This window comes from Thermobia domestica, chromosome 18, assembly GCF_964235325.1.
Source record: "Thermobia domestica chromosome 18, izTheDome1.hap1.1, whole genome shotgun sequence".
In the NCBI taxonomy this organism is placed as follows: domain Eukaryota; kingdom Metazoa; phylum Arthropoda; class Insecta; order Zygentoma; family Lepismatidae; genus Thermobia; species Thermobia domestica.
The window spans coordinates 89518902-89534268 of record NC_137471.1 but is presented as its reverse complement, the minus strand read 5'-3'; the positions used below and the strand labels follow the sequence as shown (position 1 = coordinate 89534268).

At 36.4% G+C, this 15367-nt stretch overlaps 1 protein-coding gene across 2 annotated transcripts in view; it reads left to right on the top strand.

Annotated features, from left to right (window-relative positions):
• ICA69 (islet cell autoantigen 1-like protein) overlaps nt 1-15367 on the top strand; it is a 93766-nt gene that overhangs the window by 56010 nt on the left and 22389 nt on the right. For both annotated transcript variants that reach the window (XM_081746312.1, XM_081746311.1), the window contains exons 8-10: nt 3844-4097; nt 5258-5584; nt 10206-10336. In XM_081746312.1, the coding sequence (XP_081602438.1) occupies nt 3844-4097; nt 5258-5584; nt 10206-10336 (712 nt within the window). The remainder of the gene's footprint in view (nt 1-3843; nt 4098-5257; nt 5585-10205; nt 10337-15367) is intronic.

The window sequence follows — 15367 nt, the reverse complement described above, 5'->3', positions numbered from 1 at the left end:
TTTCTTCTGATTTGTGTCTGTTTTTCGTATCCTCTATGTGCATATTTCCTTAACTTTTGCCTTATGTTTTCGACTCTTCTATTTCTCTCTTGTATTGGGTCCTCCTTCTCTTTCAGTGTTTCTTCGAAGTATTCTCCCCATCTTTTAATTATCTCCTCTTCCTTAACCAATATTTTCCCCTCTTTATCATATATTCTTTTAATAATTGTTTTTTTTTTTTTTTTTTTTTGTTCTTTTCTCATAGATTTTAGTGTACCATAGAATAACTTTACATTTCCTTGATAATTTTCCTGTAACCTTTTCCCGAAGTCTTCCCAAGCTTCCTTTTTACTTTTTGTTACTAGATCCTTAACCTTTTTTCTCTGTTCTTTGTATCTTTCATAGTCATCCGTTCTCGTTGATAGCTAGTTTTTCCATCTCTTCTTCTCTTTGTCTTCCTTTTGAATTTCCTCATTCCAACATGCTGTTCTTTTAATTTGCGATCCCCCAATTTTGGATTTCCTGCATGCCTGCTCTGCCTTCTTTATGATCGTTGTTTTAAATTGCTTCCAGAGTTCTTTTACGTCCTCTATTTCTTCTTCTTGTAGTAATCTTTCGAACACTTCTTCTGTTTCTTGTGTGTATACTCTTCTAGGGCCTTCTGACAATTTCTTAATCTTTATTTTCTCTGTAACTTTTCTTTTCCTAGTGGCTGGTTTTCTTGTATCTCCTCTAGTAACTATTAATTCCATTGCTAAAAGATAATTATCGCTCCCTATTTCTAGTCCTCTCATAACTCTTACATCCTTGATTTCTTTCCAGTTTTCTCTAGGTACTAATATGTAATCTATTATCGACTCTCTTTCTTTGATGGTTCTTCTCTTGTATACAGATTGATATTTTTGTGTTTAAATTTTGTAATTGTTATTACGAGGTTGTTTTCAACGCAGAACTGGAGGATTCTTGTTCCATTGTCGTTTTGTATTGTTTCGCCATATTGCCCTAGTAGCCGATGATAGTTCTTATAGTTTCTTCCAACTCTTCCATTTAAATCTCCAATTACTATTGGTGATATGTTGCTGTAGTCTATTGTTTGTTGTAATGTGTCCCAAAATACTTCTTTCTGTTCTACTGAGGCATCTTCACTTGGCCCGTACCCTATAACTATTTTTTGTCATCTATCTTCTTTCTCATCTAAAATGATTGTAACTGCCATTATATTTTCGTTCACAAACTCCCAATCTTGTTCTGTTTATAATGTTCTGTTGTACTATACAAGCTACTCCTCTCCTTGCCCTTTCGAATTTTGATACTCTTGAGTAAAATAAAGTATTCCATTCCCTATATTTTCTATACCTTGTCCTTTCTTTTTGGTTTCGGTTATTGCTATAATTTTCATGTTTAGCTCCTTTGCTTCTCCTGTTAATTCTTGTTCTTTTCCTGTTAATCTTCGGAGATTTCAGGTTCTCATTCTCATATATCCTAATCCTCGCCTTGTTGTTATCAGATCATCCCAACCGGCTCTCTGTTTCCGTGTTCTTTTGATGGTTAACGATTTCGGACATACGAGTTATCAGCCCATAGTATCCTATTATGATGATGGGGTTGCCTTCTTTAGGTGCTCACGCTTACCTTTGTCTGGCTGTTGGTCTGCCGACTTCTTGTTTTACAGGGAATTAATGTCTAACCCTCCTCCTTTCTCATCCGGGCTTGGGACCGGCAATGGCGGGTGTGACTTTCCACCGCCCATTATAGCGTCAGCAATAGTGAAGCGGTGCAAAGAAGAGGATTTAATGACGTAGGTGTGGAAAATGTTTAAAATAACTGTTATTTTCCTTGGGGCGCGGTGGCTGAGTGGTAGAGCGTTCACCTCCGGTGCTTGGGGTTCATGGTTCGATCCCAGCCCGCGCCTTGTGGACTTTGTGGTGAACAAACACCGTGCTCGTGGGTTTCGGAGACCCGGGTTCGATTCCCGGCGGGAGCTCATGTGGTTGGGATTCCACGTTAATAAGTAGGTCCACGTCTCATATAGCCTCGCTGCTGAAAGGGGCACTAAACTAAAAATCAACTCATCTCGGGATTCTCCTGTTTCCTCCCACTTTCTTCATTCCACCATTTTATTCATTTCTCATTATCACCGTCTCCTTTAGCCTAACCGATATAATCGTGGGACGTAAAACAAAGATTTCATTTCATTTCATTTGTTATTTTCCTTTAAAAAATAAATAAAAAATATAACAGGAATAGCATTTAATAGTTGTAATTGTAACAAATTCTCGCAATTACGTAATTTTAAGTAGTGTGGTAAACTTTACCAATGTTTATCTTCGGAACAGGTTGAGGTATCAAATTGTTGTAAACAGCAAAATGTTTTGATGATCTGAAAACCATGTAAGTATGTAGATGTGATACCTAAGCATTTCGTCGAACAGCATCTTGTAACTTGGTTCCCATTTATTCGAAATGCGTCGTGACATGATAATGATATCTAACACTACGGTACTTTGGATTGTGCATTGCTCTGTCCATCTCTGTTGTGCTGTTAGTGTGTTAGAAGTTGCCAAAATTTTGATGTTTATAATACTGTAGCATCCTAAGTTCACAATATTAAATAACAAATATGGTATTGTAAGTTTTCGTTTAAAATGTAGAGTTGAAATATGCAATAATCCGACGTGGTGCCTTTTGAAAAATATATAACATTATGTTGATTTGGTAGTACTGTTTGAGTTGGTATTGCAGAGTGTGTCAAACGATTTCTCAAGCAAAATTTCAACGTTTTTTTATCTATAATTTAGGAGTTGCACAGTTATCTCAAGTTAAAAGGAACTTACTCTGTATATAAAATCGCCTATAGCAGAAGCAGAAAATGAACAGATAAATAAAACCGTGGAAATTCGAAGCTTAAATACAGTGAAAAAATATCATATATAATTATTACGGACAAAAGAGTAAGAGAAGATATCATTTAATACTGAGATTATCAAACTCACTGTTCGCAAATGAAGTAGGTTAACCTTCATTTCACATAAAAAGTTAAGACTTAAAGGCTGTGTTCTTTATTGTGTAAGATGTTTAGGAATATTAAGTATCTATAGGCATTTCTTATATCATGCTAGTTAGTAAAATCAGAATACCAGAAATTTGTTCATTACGAGAAGGAGGCCGCAGTGGCTCAGTGGTAGAGCGTTCACCTCTGGTGTATGGGGTCCTTGATTCGATTCCAGCTCGTGGTAAGTGAGCCTTGTGGTGGATAAACACAGTGTGTGTGAGTTCTCTCGGGGTTCTCTCACTTTCTTCGTTGCACCATTTCATTCATTTCACATTATCACCGTCTCCTTTAGCCTAGCCGGCATAACCGTGGGGCCTAAAACTTAAATATTTCATTTCATATCATTTTTGAAATACGAGAAATATGCTTGAATTTTCTTGCCTGCTAACATACATCACTCTGTAGTTATAAACCATTGTAGCTGTATCAATGAATGATTGTTCGCCTTCGGTGCGAGTAGTCCCGGGTTCGATTCCCGCTGGAGACACTCGGTCGAACAAGTGTAAAATGCTTTTTCAGGTCAGCCATCCTGAATAAGGTTTTCTTGGTTTTCCTGATTCACACTATGCAAATGCCGGGGTGGTACCTAACTTATAGGTCCCAGGTCGCTTCCTTCTTTCCATTTCGCCGAATAGTGTGCTCGCCGAAGAACATCATCTCTCATACATGACGGGCTAAATGGCCATAGATGCCGAAAGCCCAGGAATCTAAATCCTAAATCAATGAATGATTGCCATTGTATTATAAATTTTATCATTCTTATATTTTGTAAATTTTATTTCTGTTTACAACTAATGCTTTTTGTTTCGTAGGATGTTGTTTTTCGATGCGGAGTACCATGATGCGAACGAGGATGGTGAGTCAGAAGATAAAGGCAAGAAAGGGAAGAACGCAAAGAATAAGAAAACAAAGTCAGACAGTTTAGAAAATCTCTTCCATCCACCAAGTAATAGCTTCCAAGAAAACAATGAACCAAAGCAAGATTCTTTGCTCTTAGATATTGGATTAAACGCATCTGATGCAAAACTCACAGACAATACAAATACCCCAAAACAAAATGAAAATAGTAAGTACTAACAGCATGTATTTGTTTGAACTTCATACGTTTGTATTAAAAAATAGTGTCTCCGTGTTCATGACTTACTTGTTAATGCATTATAAATTTTGTGTAAGACATAATTTAAAATACTATTTATCCATTGATCTTATGACTGACATAATCCCATTGTGGAAAGAAAGAAAAAAAAAAGACAATATTTGCTGGTAGATGATGTAGGGTACATAATTAAAATAAGAACAGTCTTACTTTCTGTCTCGAATTTTTGTGATTCACTCATACTGTTTCATCTGTTATATTTCAACACTGTACCTTTCACAGATTTGTGTATTAATTTGTACAGCCAATATAAAAATGAATTTTCAGTTATTCCAATTCCTTTGCACAAGACGGACACAGTGGATTGACAGTTTTCTAACAGTGGATTGACAAGTAGACTCACTGTTAGCATTTAATCTGCCCATCATAATGTCTTAAGGAACTTTTTTCGTTCAACTTGTTCTAAAATTAGTGATAAATATTATTGACTGCACGACACAATTTTTCCAAAAATAAATAAATACTTCTTGAAGAGTGGGAGAAACCTGCAGGAGAGTTCCGCAAGAAGGGAGAAACCTTAACAATACTTCTAGTTTAGCTGTCAACGAAGAACTTGTGAGAGAACACTGAAACATATGAGCGAACCATAAAAATTCGAGATGCAAGGTAAGATTGTCGGTATTTAATGTAAAAACAGGTTCTGCAAAAAACCTTCCACAAAAAATTGTAAAGTTTTCTCATCCCAAAAAAGATTCTCGCTTTTCATAAGCCTTATCAACATCGTGTTGTATTCTCATCAACAGACAAATTGCCAGGTCTATAAATGCCAATTGAAGCCGCATTCTGGCATTACTTTTTCAAATGCGCAGTATAAATTTAGGAAAGGTCTTGGACTCCCATTTTGTATGTGAAGTTTGAAAAGTCTTTATTTACTTTCTGGAGTGGAGCAAATAGTCAATTTATTTTTTATTTCGTATCGTTTCGAGTGATCAAGAAGATAAAAGTATTAGTCGTAATATTAAACATAAATCAACACAGAATTGTTAAATTTAAAATTTGATACAATCTTGTATGATGCTAATAATAATGTATGCTCAATAAAATAATTACGATGTTTTCCTCTCTTACAGTAAGCATTGATGACCTTTTGACAAATAGTTCAGATCTACCAGAGGCTGAAAAAGAAAATCTCTCTCTACTGAATGATATCCTAAACTCATCATCTGTTTCTCAAAGTGAGAGCTTTGGCGAGGAGTGGAATGCTGTGTTTGGGGACGCGAACGATGACGTTGCAAACAAGAATGATCTGGGATCGTTGTTTGGGGGGCAGCTTCTTGGCATGTCCTCAAATTCAAAGACTGACGCTTCAGATGCTGAGGAGGCGAAAGGAGCGGCATTCCTACCTTCCTATCTTTTAGATGTTTCTCATCAACTTAGTGGCCTTAGTGTTAATGAAGGTAAGTATTTTCTCATACCTTATTTAATTTTGCTCGTAATTGCCGAGAGATAAGACACACCTTATTTTCTGCACTCAATTTTCACTGCATATTATGAAGATTTTTTAGTGAAAGTAATATTTTAGCAAGAAATATATGCGCAGTTAACAGTACGTAAGTAAATGTAGATTCACACGCGTGTTTGGGAATCTATACGTCCAGAGAAAGGCATACATACTATGAAATGCTAATTAAAGCGATTATATCCAAACTACAGTTACTGAATCACTAAATTGTACGTGATTGGAATGCTGTTGCACAACGTAAGGGAACAAGCAAACATCAAACAACACAGAATCGGGAGTATTTATTGAAATCGTAATAATCAATACAGGGCTCCTACTAGTCAGGGAAGTCAGGGAAAATGGTGCAGGTCAGGGAAGTTCAGAGAAAAAGACTGGAAATCAGGGAAAGTCAGGGAAATTTTATAATGAATTTATAAGAAATATCGTATCTTCAGAGTGATTGATTGTCAGACGTTTGTGGGTAAATATTAATGATCACAGTATGGGACGTTGCTCAGATCTTTATGGAAGGTAAGTGGAATGTACGTATGAGCAGTTGATTACTATATGTCTCAATAGAATAAATTTTCTCATATATAACAGGATGTCTATCGGTCACGAAAGTCACAAAAAGTTACGAAATCAGAAAAGGGTCATGAAAGTCAAGAAAAAGTCACGAAATTTAGTTTTTGGGTCACAACTTTTTTATCTGTTCAAATATAAGCACAGACTGGAAAATTTTATTCTATAAAACATCAAAATTCATCACCAAAAATACCGTCTATGGTCGGCTTTAGACGCTACCAAATCGCTAGCAAAACACGCTTCTATCGCATGCATGAAAGTTCGGCCTGATTCGCACCCAAATTCCCTCTTGAGAATGTTACTAAATTTTGTGGTTTGGGAAAGAAAAGGTCACGAAAAAGTCACGAAATTTCATTTTGGAATTTTAGTAGACACCCTGTATAAATATTCAGTTATTTATTGCCTATTTATATGTCAGCGTCATCCGACACCTGTCATAAAAGTCAGAGAATTTCTTGCCAAAGGTCAGGGAGAAGTCAGGGAAATAGATTTCTTCAGATCAGAAGGAACCCTGCAATATCTGTATCGACGCATAAGACACATTCCGTTTTTGGAGGTATTCTCAAAGGGAAGAAAAATGCGTCTTATACGTTGCCAAATGCGATACTTCACTGTAGAGTTTATGAAAACATAAAAAGAAACAAGCCTGCCAGTGTTTTATCGTATCAATTTACTCCAAACAAGATGATTATTATCCACCTCCATGAGAATTCTACCTTCCTACATTTTTGCCCTGCCCAATTGTCATTTTCCGGGAGGTTTAACGTAGAAAACCATATGTGTTCATTGCTTGTATTCTTATTCCACAACGTTTGTTGATTTAATTATTATCTGCAGCTGTATCACTTATTAGTTTTTCCTTTTTTGCCAGAAACTTCTTTATATATTTACTGTTTCTGTGTTGAGACAAAATCTCAACTATTTGGTAGATCACCATCAATTTTGGTCAGGATGAAGAGGGCCCAAGTTAGAAATCGAGTTTGTTGATTGAGGTGATCCACCTATCGGAAGTCATAGAAATCGACCATTTTTGATATTAACTTAATCACTATAGAACAAAAGCGGTAACGGATAGCGAGAAGTAGTTTCGTCCAATCGATTAAGCGTCCCAAGAATACTTTTCTTCTTCATCTTTAACTCTACCAAAACCAGGAATAAAAGAAATCAGCTACAACTTCGGTTTCAGTATTGATCTATATCCAACAAAAACGATAAGAAATAGTGAGAAGCGTTTTTTAAAAATTTAGAGTTTTAATAATAAGTACCGTCTTCTCTCTTAACCCTCTATTCACACCAGAAGTAACAGAAATCAACCACTTCCGGTTTTAACGTTGATCACTACAGAGCGAAATCACTAATGGATACGAGGGGTGAGCAGAAAGTAAGGTTACAAAGCCTGCAGTCAAACGTGTATATATTATTTCATAGAACCAATACAGCCATCAGATAGGACATACATTACTGTAGATAATTTTTCGACTTCTTCATATCGGTTGGGGCATTTATCGCATCGTAGAATGAATTTGAAGATTCCCTCCTGTTAAAAATCTTGTCCATGCGTGTTCAGCCACGTTATCACGAAGTGTTTCGTCTGAAGCGAAGCGACGGCCCCCCGAGATGCTCCTTCAAGTGCGGGAACAGCTGAAAAACGCTTGGAGCGAGGTCTCAGCTGTAGGGAAGCTGGTCGATGATGTTCCAGCGAAACTGCTTCGACAGCGTGGTGTTCTTGTGGGCTCCTTGTCGGCAACGTTTTCTCTACCAGCCGCAAACTTTCGACACCATTCTGCGACATGCTGAGGAGACATTACAGCCTCTTCATAAACCTCTACTAGCTGCCAGCAGCCGGTTGCATGTTTCGTGCACAGAAATCGAATAACTGAGCGGACTTCTTCGCGAGACCAGCTTTTGAAACGAGTCGCTATTTGTGTTTACCTACAATTAGCGCTGTAGGTAGCGAGTAGCTGAAACTCTGCACAGTTGCCAACTCCATGTATTAAAATTACTGCATACTCCTCATTTTTCTATACCACACGAAACTCCAAAAATATCGGCTTTGTAATCTTAGTTTCTGAACCTGCCTCGTAGAAAGAAGCTGTTTTGTATAATCAAATCAGTGTCTCTAGAATATATTTCGTCTCCACTCTAATATCTCTATTAAAACTGAAAGTAAAAATCGTAGAAATCAACTTTTTCCAGTTTTAATGTTAATTGAGGAAATGTCACGCCATTATAAACCTTAAATATAATAATATATTCGGATTGCTATGGTAACGCTAAAGTTTTTGAGTGGGGAATGAAGGAAAGAAGAGTTAAGGCGGGTGCAATTTAAATTTGTACTGGCGCCAGCAGTCTCTTCTCAGGTACTTCATATCTTTTCGTGGGGAACGATGAGCGCTGAGAAATGCGGAGAATTGTTGACGGCAGACAGCGACAGAGGAACTTCCGTTGTTGATCCGTTAAAATTCACGGACTTCAGTTTTCACATTGTGTACACTTATAAACCAAACTCCTTTGTGTGGTGTACATTGTGACGCTGCTAGTTGTTATTTGTTATCTTATTATTATTGAACATTCACCATCGTAAGAATAGATAAATTAGTCGAGCGTAAACTAAGATTCCTACAACATGAGAAAACAGAGTTCTTACCAACCTGAAAGTCCTGGTAAAGTCAAGGAATTCAGCTTACTCGTAGAAAGTCCTGAAAAAGTAACAGAATCGCATAAAAGGTGAAAACGTGAAAAAATTATGGAATTTTAAGTACAAATTTTTACTTTTCTAAACCCGTTTCTCTTTTTCCCTTACCCTGTATAAAATCAACATCTGTATAAAATTTCAAAAGTTTCTATATTTTGACATTAAAAAACAGCTTTTGTAAATAAATAAACTTTTGAACAGTTGTTTCCTGTATTTTTATCGCCCCCAATAAAAAAGAAAACTTAAATATAATAATAATGTATTTCTAGTTAGGTAAAACGACATTTTGTGTTCAGTATGTTTGCATTATTTACATGTGTATTTTTAAAAATATAAGTATGTGGCAACTTTGCACATGCAATATAGAGTAGGGCGCAAATTTCCAGTCGCTAGGTCGCTATTGGCGACTAGAAATTTAGAGCTGGCGTCCAATGTTCAGTAGAAATGGTTTCTTCCTAAATTCACAGGACTGCAGTTTCTGTTTCGCACGAAAATAATTGTCACTGAGTGAGAGAAAACACAGAATGTGAAGTCTTCACAACGTTCCCATCGCATCCTCTATCGAAATTGTTTGCCTCCTGGATTCCTGCCTTACGAGATTCCCAAATTTGCTTCCAATTGTCACATTTTGTGCAGTTTTAACTGTGAGAACCACTTCATGCGAAAGAGGTTTCAGCAGCCTCAACAGAGTTAAGACTGCCTACAGGAATTCACTGAAGACTGACAGATCGGATGATTTGCTGACAATTTTCATCAATGCCCTTCACTTGAGGACTTTGATTCCGAAAACTGCAATCGGCAACTGGTACTTCAGTGCAGAGAGAGAGCGTTACACCAACGCAAAATTGATTATCCTGAATCTAATTGTCTGGTTTTAAAATTTTATGCCCTGATGTAATCTCTTTCTATGTCCAATCAAAGGCCGAGGGAGGGTGGGGTGGGGTCTCATAATTTGTACGTGAGAGATACTGGCGACCATCATTTTTGGATTGGCGAATGCGTCTGACTGAAATTTTGCGCCTTGATATAGAGTGGCCACCACTGGTGTAGGGTTTGAAAGTAACATCTGTATAAAATTTCATGTTTCTTAGTCCACAAGTTTGAAATATTGATGATGCACGAATGCACGAAAAGGCTTTCAATGCTTCTTTCCTTTTTTTTAGGGGTCGATCTGGAAAAAATCTCGTCTATTCCGGAGACTGATTTTTAGTCTAGTGGCTTACTTCTTTATATATAGTCTTTTGCTCCTTTATTATTTTTTTCTTCTATTCTTACTTTCATTCATTTTGTTTTCCAGTAAATGGTTCTGTGCCTAGCAGTCTGACACCTCCGCAGATATCTTCGGCTCCTGAGGGTGCTCAAGGAGAATTTCTGTCAGAAGGTGCAACGTCTCAAACAACTTCTCCGAACATTCCTCAACAGAAGAAGGTAAGCAGGTTATTTTCTTCCATTTTAAGTTGTTATGCGATTTCCGTAGTAAGTTCATTGTTTTGCGGATACTTTTATATATTTCGATTTTACAACCAATGCTTGCTAATTTCCACTCTATTGGTAGAAATCCTTTTTTAAATAATAATACTTTCTGGGTGTTTTTGTACTCTTTGTCCATTAAATATGATCAGTTCACTGAGTTATGATAAAACAAAAATCAAAGTGTACGTAAAATTGACAATTCGTACTCGCTCATGCATACTTTAATATCGTGGAAGTATTAGTGGATAATGAGCCATGAGCTATGTGTATTATATTGTCTATATCTTTCATTCATTTATTTGAATTTATGGGATGCTCATGTGGTTCGGATTCAACGTTAATCAGTAGGTCCCGTCTCATATAGCCTGTCTGCTGAAAGGAATATTAACTCAACTATGTGCATAATTGTTCCACATGTATTGATTAATGTGGAATCCGAACCACATGAGCTCCCGCCGGGAATCGAACCCGGGTCTGCGACGCCAAAGACGCGTACGCTAACTGCTTATCCACGAGGGAGCTCAACGCATCTTAAGAGTTGACGGGATTTATGCTTTGGAGAATTGACCATAATAACCGCTCCATGGGGTAGGTTTGTTGAACGTACCGCTGCATTATCAATGATCCTCTGATCACGTCGAACGGAAAATGCAGAGCAAATATCTTTATTGGCTATTTGTTACTTGACAATACAGTACTGATTTGTGCAAATTTTCCGTCTATCCGTGCTCAGACAAGTTATGGATCATCGTTAAAGATTCTGCATTGACATTTCAGAATTGTTCGTATGCCACCTGTACACACTACGTTGTAAGAGAAACCAAAATAATGGAGTCCAATGATAAACTGTGAGTAACGTCTATAATCTAAGTTACCTTGCATTGTAATTAGACTCAAAAGAGTCTGTAATAATGTACATCTCTAGATGGTGAATTCAAAGTAGGTACTTGCATCAGTCCATGTTTGTTAGAGCAAGATATTATTCGCTTGTTTTGATGGTCTAGTTATTTTATTATGTAATATATCCAGTAGACAATAGAGTGCAAGTCCATATGTACTCAATATGCCTGTGAAGCAGCTTGAACTATTAATCGAGTTTACGAGAGGAAGTATTGGATTGCAGAAGGCAAGCTTTATTTTGTCAACTTGACCACCATCTGGAACGTTGTTGCTACTAGAGAGTGCAATAGTTTCGGCCCGAGACTTCCGCTCGTAAACTCGATTAATTGTTCAAGTTGCATCGAATGCATTGTTATGGCATTTTGAGTATGTATAGACTTGCACTTGAATATCTACTGCATATACTACATAATAAAACCACGCAGGTTCATTGGCTACTATGTTGGCTACTTAAAGAGTGTCTAATAAATTACTCGCTATTTTTAAATCATTCTAACTTGTTTGTTTATGAAAGGATTTTTATTAAACAAGTATATTTGAAAAAATTAGCATTTGAGGTTTTGTTTGATATCTTGTTACAAGTAAAACGTCACATGGACATTTTAACACATTTCGTTAAACGAATTGGCACATTCGCTATTACTGCTTAGAAAATGATTTCTGGCACTTGTTGATCACGTTGGCTATTGTTGCTTTATTTCATCTAAGTTACATAGTTTTCTCTTGTAAACCCCTCCTTCGGTGACCCTCAGAAGAAAAATCACATGGTGTTAAATTTTGACTGCGGTCCTGCTATTCGTGTACACCACGTCTCTCAATCCAATGGTTTTAGAACTTACCTGCAACCATTCGCGGGCCTCGTTATCGTAATGTGTGGGCGCACCATTGTACATAAAAAGAAGCTGTGATTTGTTCACTGTAAAATTACGGGTCATACACGAGTTCTCAGCATATGATCAATTTCCGCAAATAAAACGTTCAAGATATTACCTATTTTTTCAACACACTACAAGAAATTGTTACTAGTATCAAAGCACTTGAAATCAGATTTTAAAATTCTATGCGACTCAAAGGAACAAGAGAATATAAATTTCATTGCGTTTCAAAAAACGTAATTAGGTGCTGTGTAACATCGAAAACGGACATAATCATCATCATCATCATCATTATTATTATTATTATTATTATTATTATTATTATTATTATTATTATTATTATTATTATTATTATTATTATTATTTATTTATTTATTTATTTATTTATTTACTTTTTACTTATCAGTAATGCATTTCTTTTTATTTCAAGAGGATTTCTGTTGTTTATATGTATGTAGAAATAGCAATTAAAATATGTCTACAGCGCAAATTAAATTCTTTCTTTTCAATTTGGTTAAAGCACAAATTCATGTTAATTGTCCAATTTTTGAAAATTCATGACTTTGTTCAGGTAATTTTCAAAGTTGAAATCTTTACTGTAGTTTTGACTTATACATTCATTCTGGAAATAAATTAGCTTTTATACCATGTCCCACCAGAAATATCATACCTCAGACTTTACAAAAATTACAAAATTTCAATTAAAAAAAATATAAACATTGTAGTAAGACGTATCAGTGTTGTTACTCTATCTATACTACGTATAGTACCATATGTGATTATAATTTTAAAAAACTTTGATATTTCACCCCTCCATTATAAACTCCAGCATTATGAAAAGTGGATATTTCACCTCCATTATAAAAACTGGAATTCGTTAAATGTCAATATTAAGCCTAGGAAGTAATTTTCACCTATTAGGGTTCAAGTACGGCTTTTCATGCTAAGAAACAAAATTAAAGAACAGAAAGTGCCGAAGAAAATGGTATTTGTTGTAATGTTTTTGAATAATCTAGTCCTCAGATATACAAGTTTACACTGACGTCTCCAAAATCACTGACTGGCACGCGGAATTAAATTTAAAAAAAAAAAGTTTTGTCGTGCTAATGAATATGGTAATAGTATGTGAAAAAATAAATAAAAAAAATAAAAATGGTCAAGCAAAAAAAAAAAAAAAAAAAGATCACTTCATATGGATTGATCCCATAAGAAGATAAAATGCCTTGTATTAGAGGAATATTAAGTGACGAGTGCGAATGAATATTTGTATAATGAAGTCATTGTTTATCAGTGGTCGTATACGTGGTATACAAAAGGTTGTTCAGTTTATATTGAACCGATATTGAAAAGTACTTACATTAACCAGAAATGTCGCCCCCGCAACCTATAGTATTCTATTAGATCTCAGAACTGTGAACTATCGTCCGGCATCGAACTTCCCATTGGAGCAAAATCCGGCGAAGCACAGCAAAGGAAATTTGTCGCACTCCTCGCTGCAAGCTTTCCAGAGACTAGTAAAAGTGCGCGAACCCCTATGTTAGAGATGTCTTTCAACAGGCCAAAACCTGCAGAAATCCAGTGAACTGACATCTGGGCTCTTCACAGGAATATCTTGAAATGGAACGATACGGATTCCTAATTTCCGTTCCATTTCCTGATAAAAATGCAGAAATGTTTTAACAATATAACTTAAAGTCTTGTCTGTAATGGGTCCTCACCTGATTGACCTCCGCACCGTACAATTGTGGGGTGTTGATCCGAAAAATAAATATCATAATTGATTCGTGGAATGTATCTTGCATTCACATTCACTTTTTATTATTATTATTATTATTATTATTATTATTATTATTATTATTATTATTATTATTATTATTATTATTATTATTAAATTTGCTTATTAACAACTATCTGGCGGTAACCCGTGGCATCACTGTCACGGTATGTCAGCGCCTAACCACCAGCAGTAAGATGGACGTGTGTTTCATCCATTGTGATGAATGTCCCCCGTTTGGACCCCCGAAGTCCTGCAGTTCGTTGTCCGTTTTGTAGTGTGGCACGGGAGCAGATGATGTGCGCAACTCTTCTAACGCACCTCAGCCGGAGTCGTTTCACATGTCTATATACACAGTTGAATCGCAAACCCATCTCAAATTGGATCGGTAGATTTTCGTGGCTTCAGTGGGTACCTATAGCACTGGGCTTTCACGTTACTTGGAGCCCTCCACCTAGTGCTTTTTGTGGGTGACTGTTTCGCCGTAGGCTCCTGGTTTCTGCAACAGACCACAATAACTTCTGCGGTAGTCATTCCGAATGTAAATTCATTCTCCCGATACTTTCCTGATGAGTATGTAGAAAAAACGAGCATGGATAAGGGACATGACATGACCTTCCCAGTAACCGTTTAGTCCCATTTGACAGTAGCAGGGCTCATAGCGAGTCACTTTTTTAACTGAAAGTTACTTTTTTTCAAGTTGGTCACTAAAAGGCACTTTTTTTCAAATTTGTCACTAAAAGTTACTTTGGGGGGGGGGGGGAGTAATATGACTTTTTCGTGTGATTTATGTTTTGCATTGGCAGTTTTCTAAGAAAAATATAAAAATAAATGGAAAAAGGCAGAAACTTGTTACTCATTACTCTTCTGAAAGCTTCAGTACTTGCTGCCATATGTGAAACAGTCAGCTTTATTCTCACTTCAGCGTTTATTCTTTCTAAAGCACAGTGGATGGTTGGTGGATGCTTAAGCTCTCAAGGTGGGGTTGAGATTCCTTCTGTGTCTATTCTTTCTTCTATCATAATAGTCTTTTAGATTTCTCTCGTAATAGTTAACGCTTCGCTTAACGTTGTGTGTGTGTGTTTGTGTGGTTCATCATGTTCGTCTTGTGCTATGCTTCTTGTATGGTCTTCTTAAAAGTAGGTGATGAATTTGAATATTTCACAGCTTTGAGAACTCTCAGTACTAAGTTAAATATAATGTCTGAGATGAAGAAATTCGGAAATAGGCCAGAACTGGTTCCACTTACTCAAAAGCTTCTTACATCTGCTAAGTCTGCTTACCGTAACTACAAAGCATACTGAGAAAACCTAAGAAAGGAGGAAGCACAAAAAGAAGAAGTAAAGAAGAAAAGATGAAACAAATCAAGAGAGAGGTGATGGAGAAATTGGCAAAGGAAAAAAAGGGCATGATGAGAGTTTGGTCACTTTTTGGTCA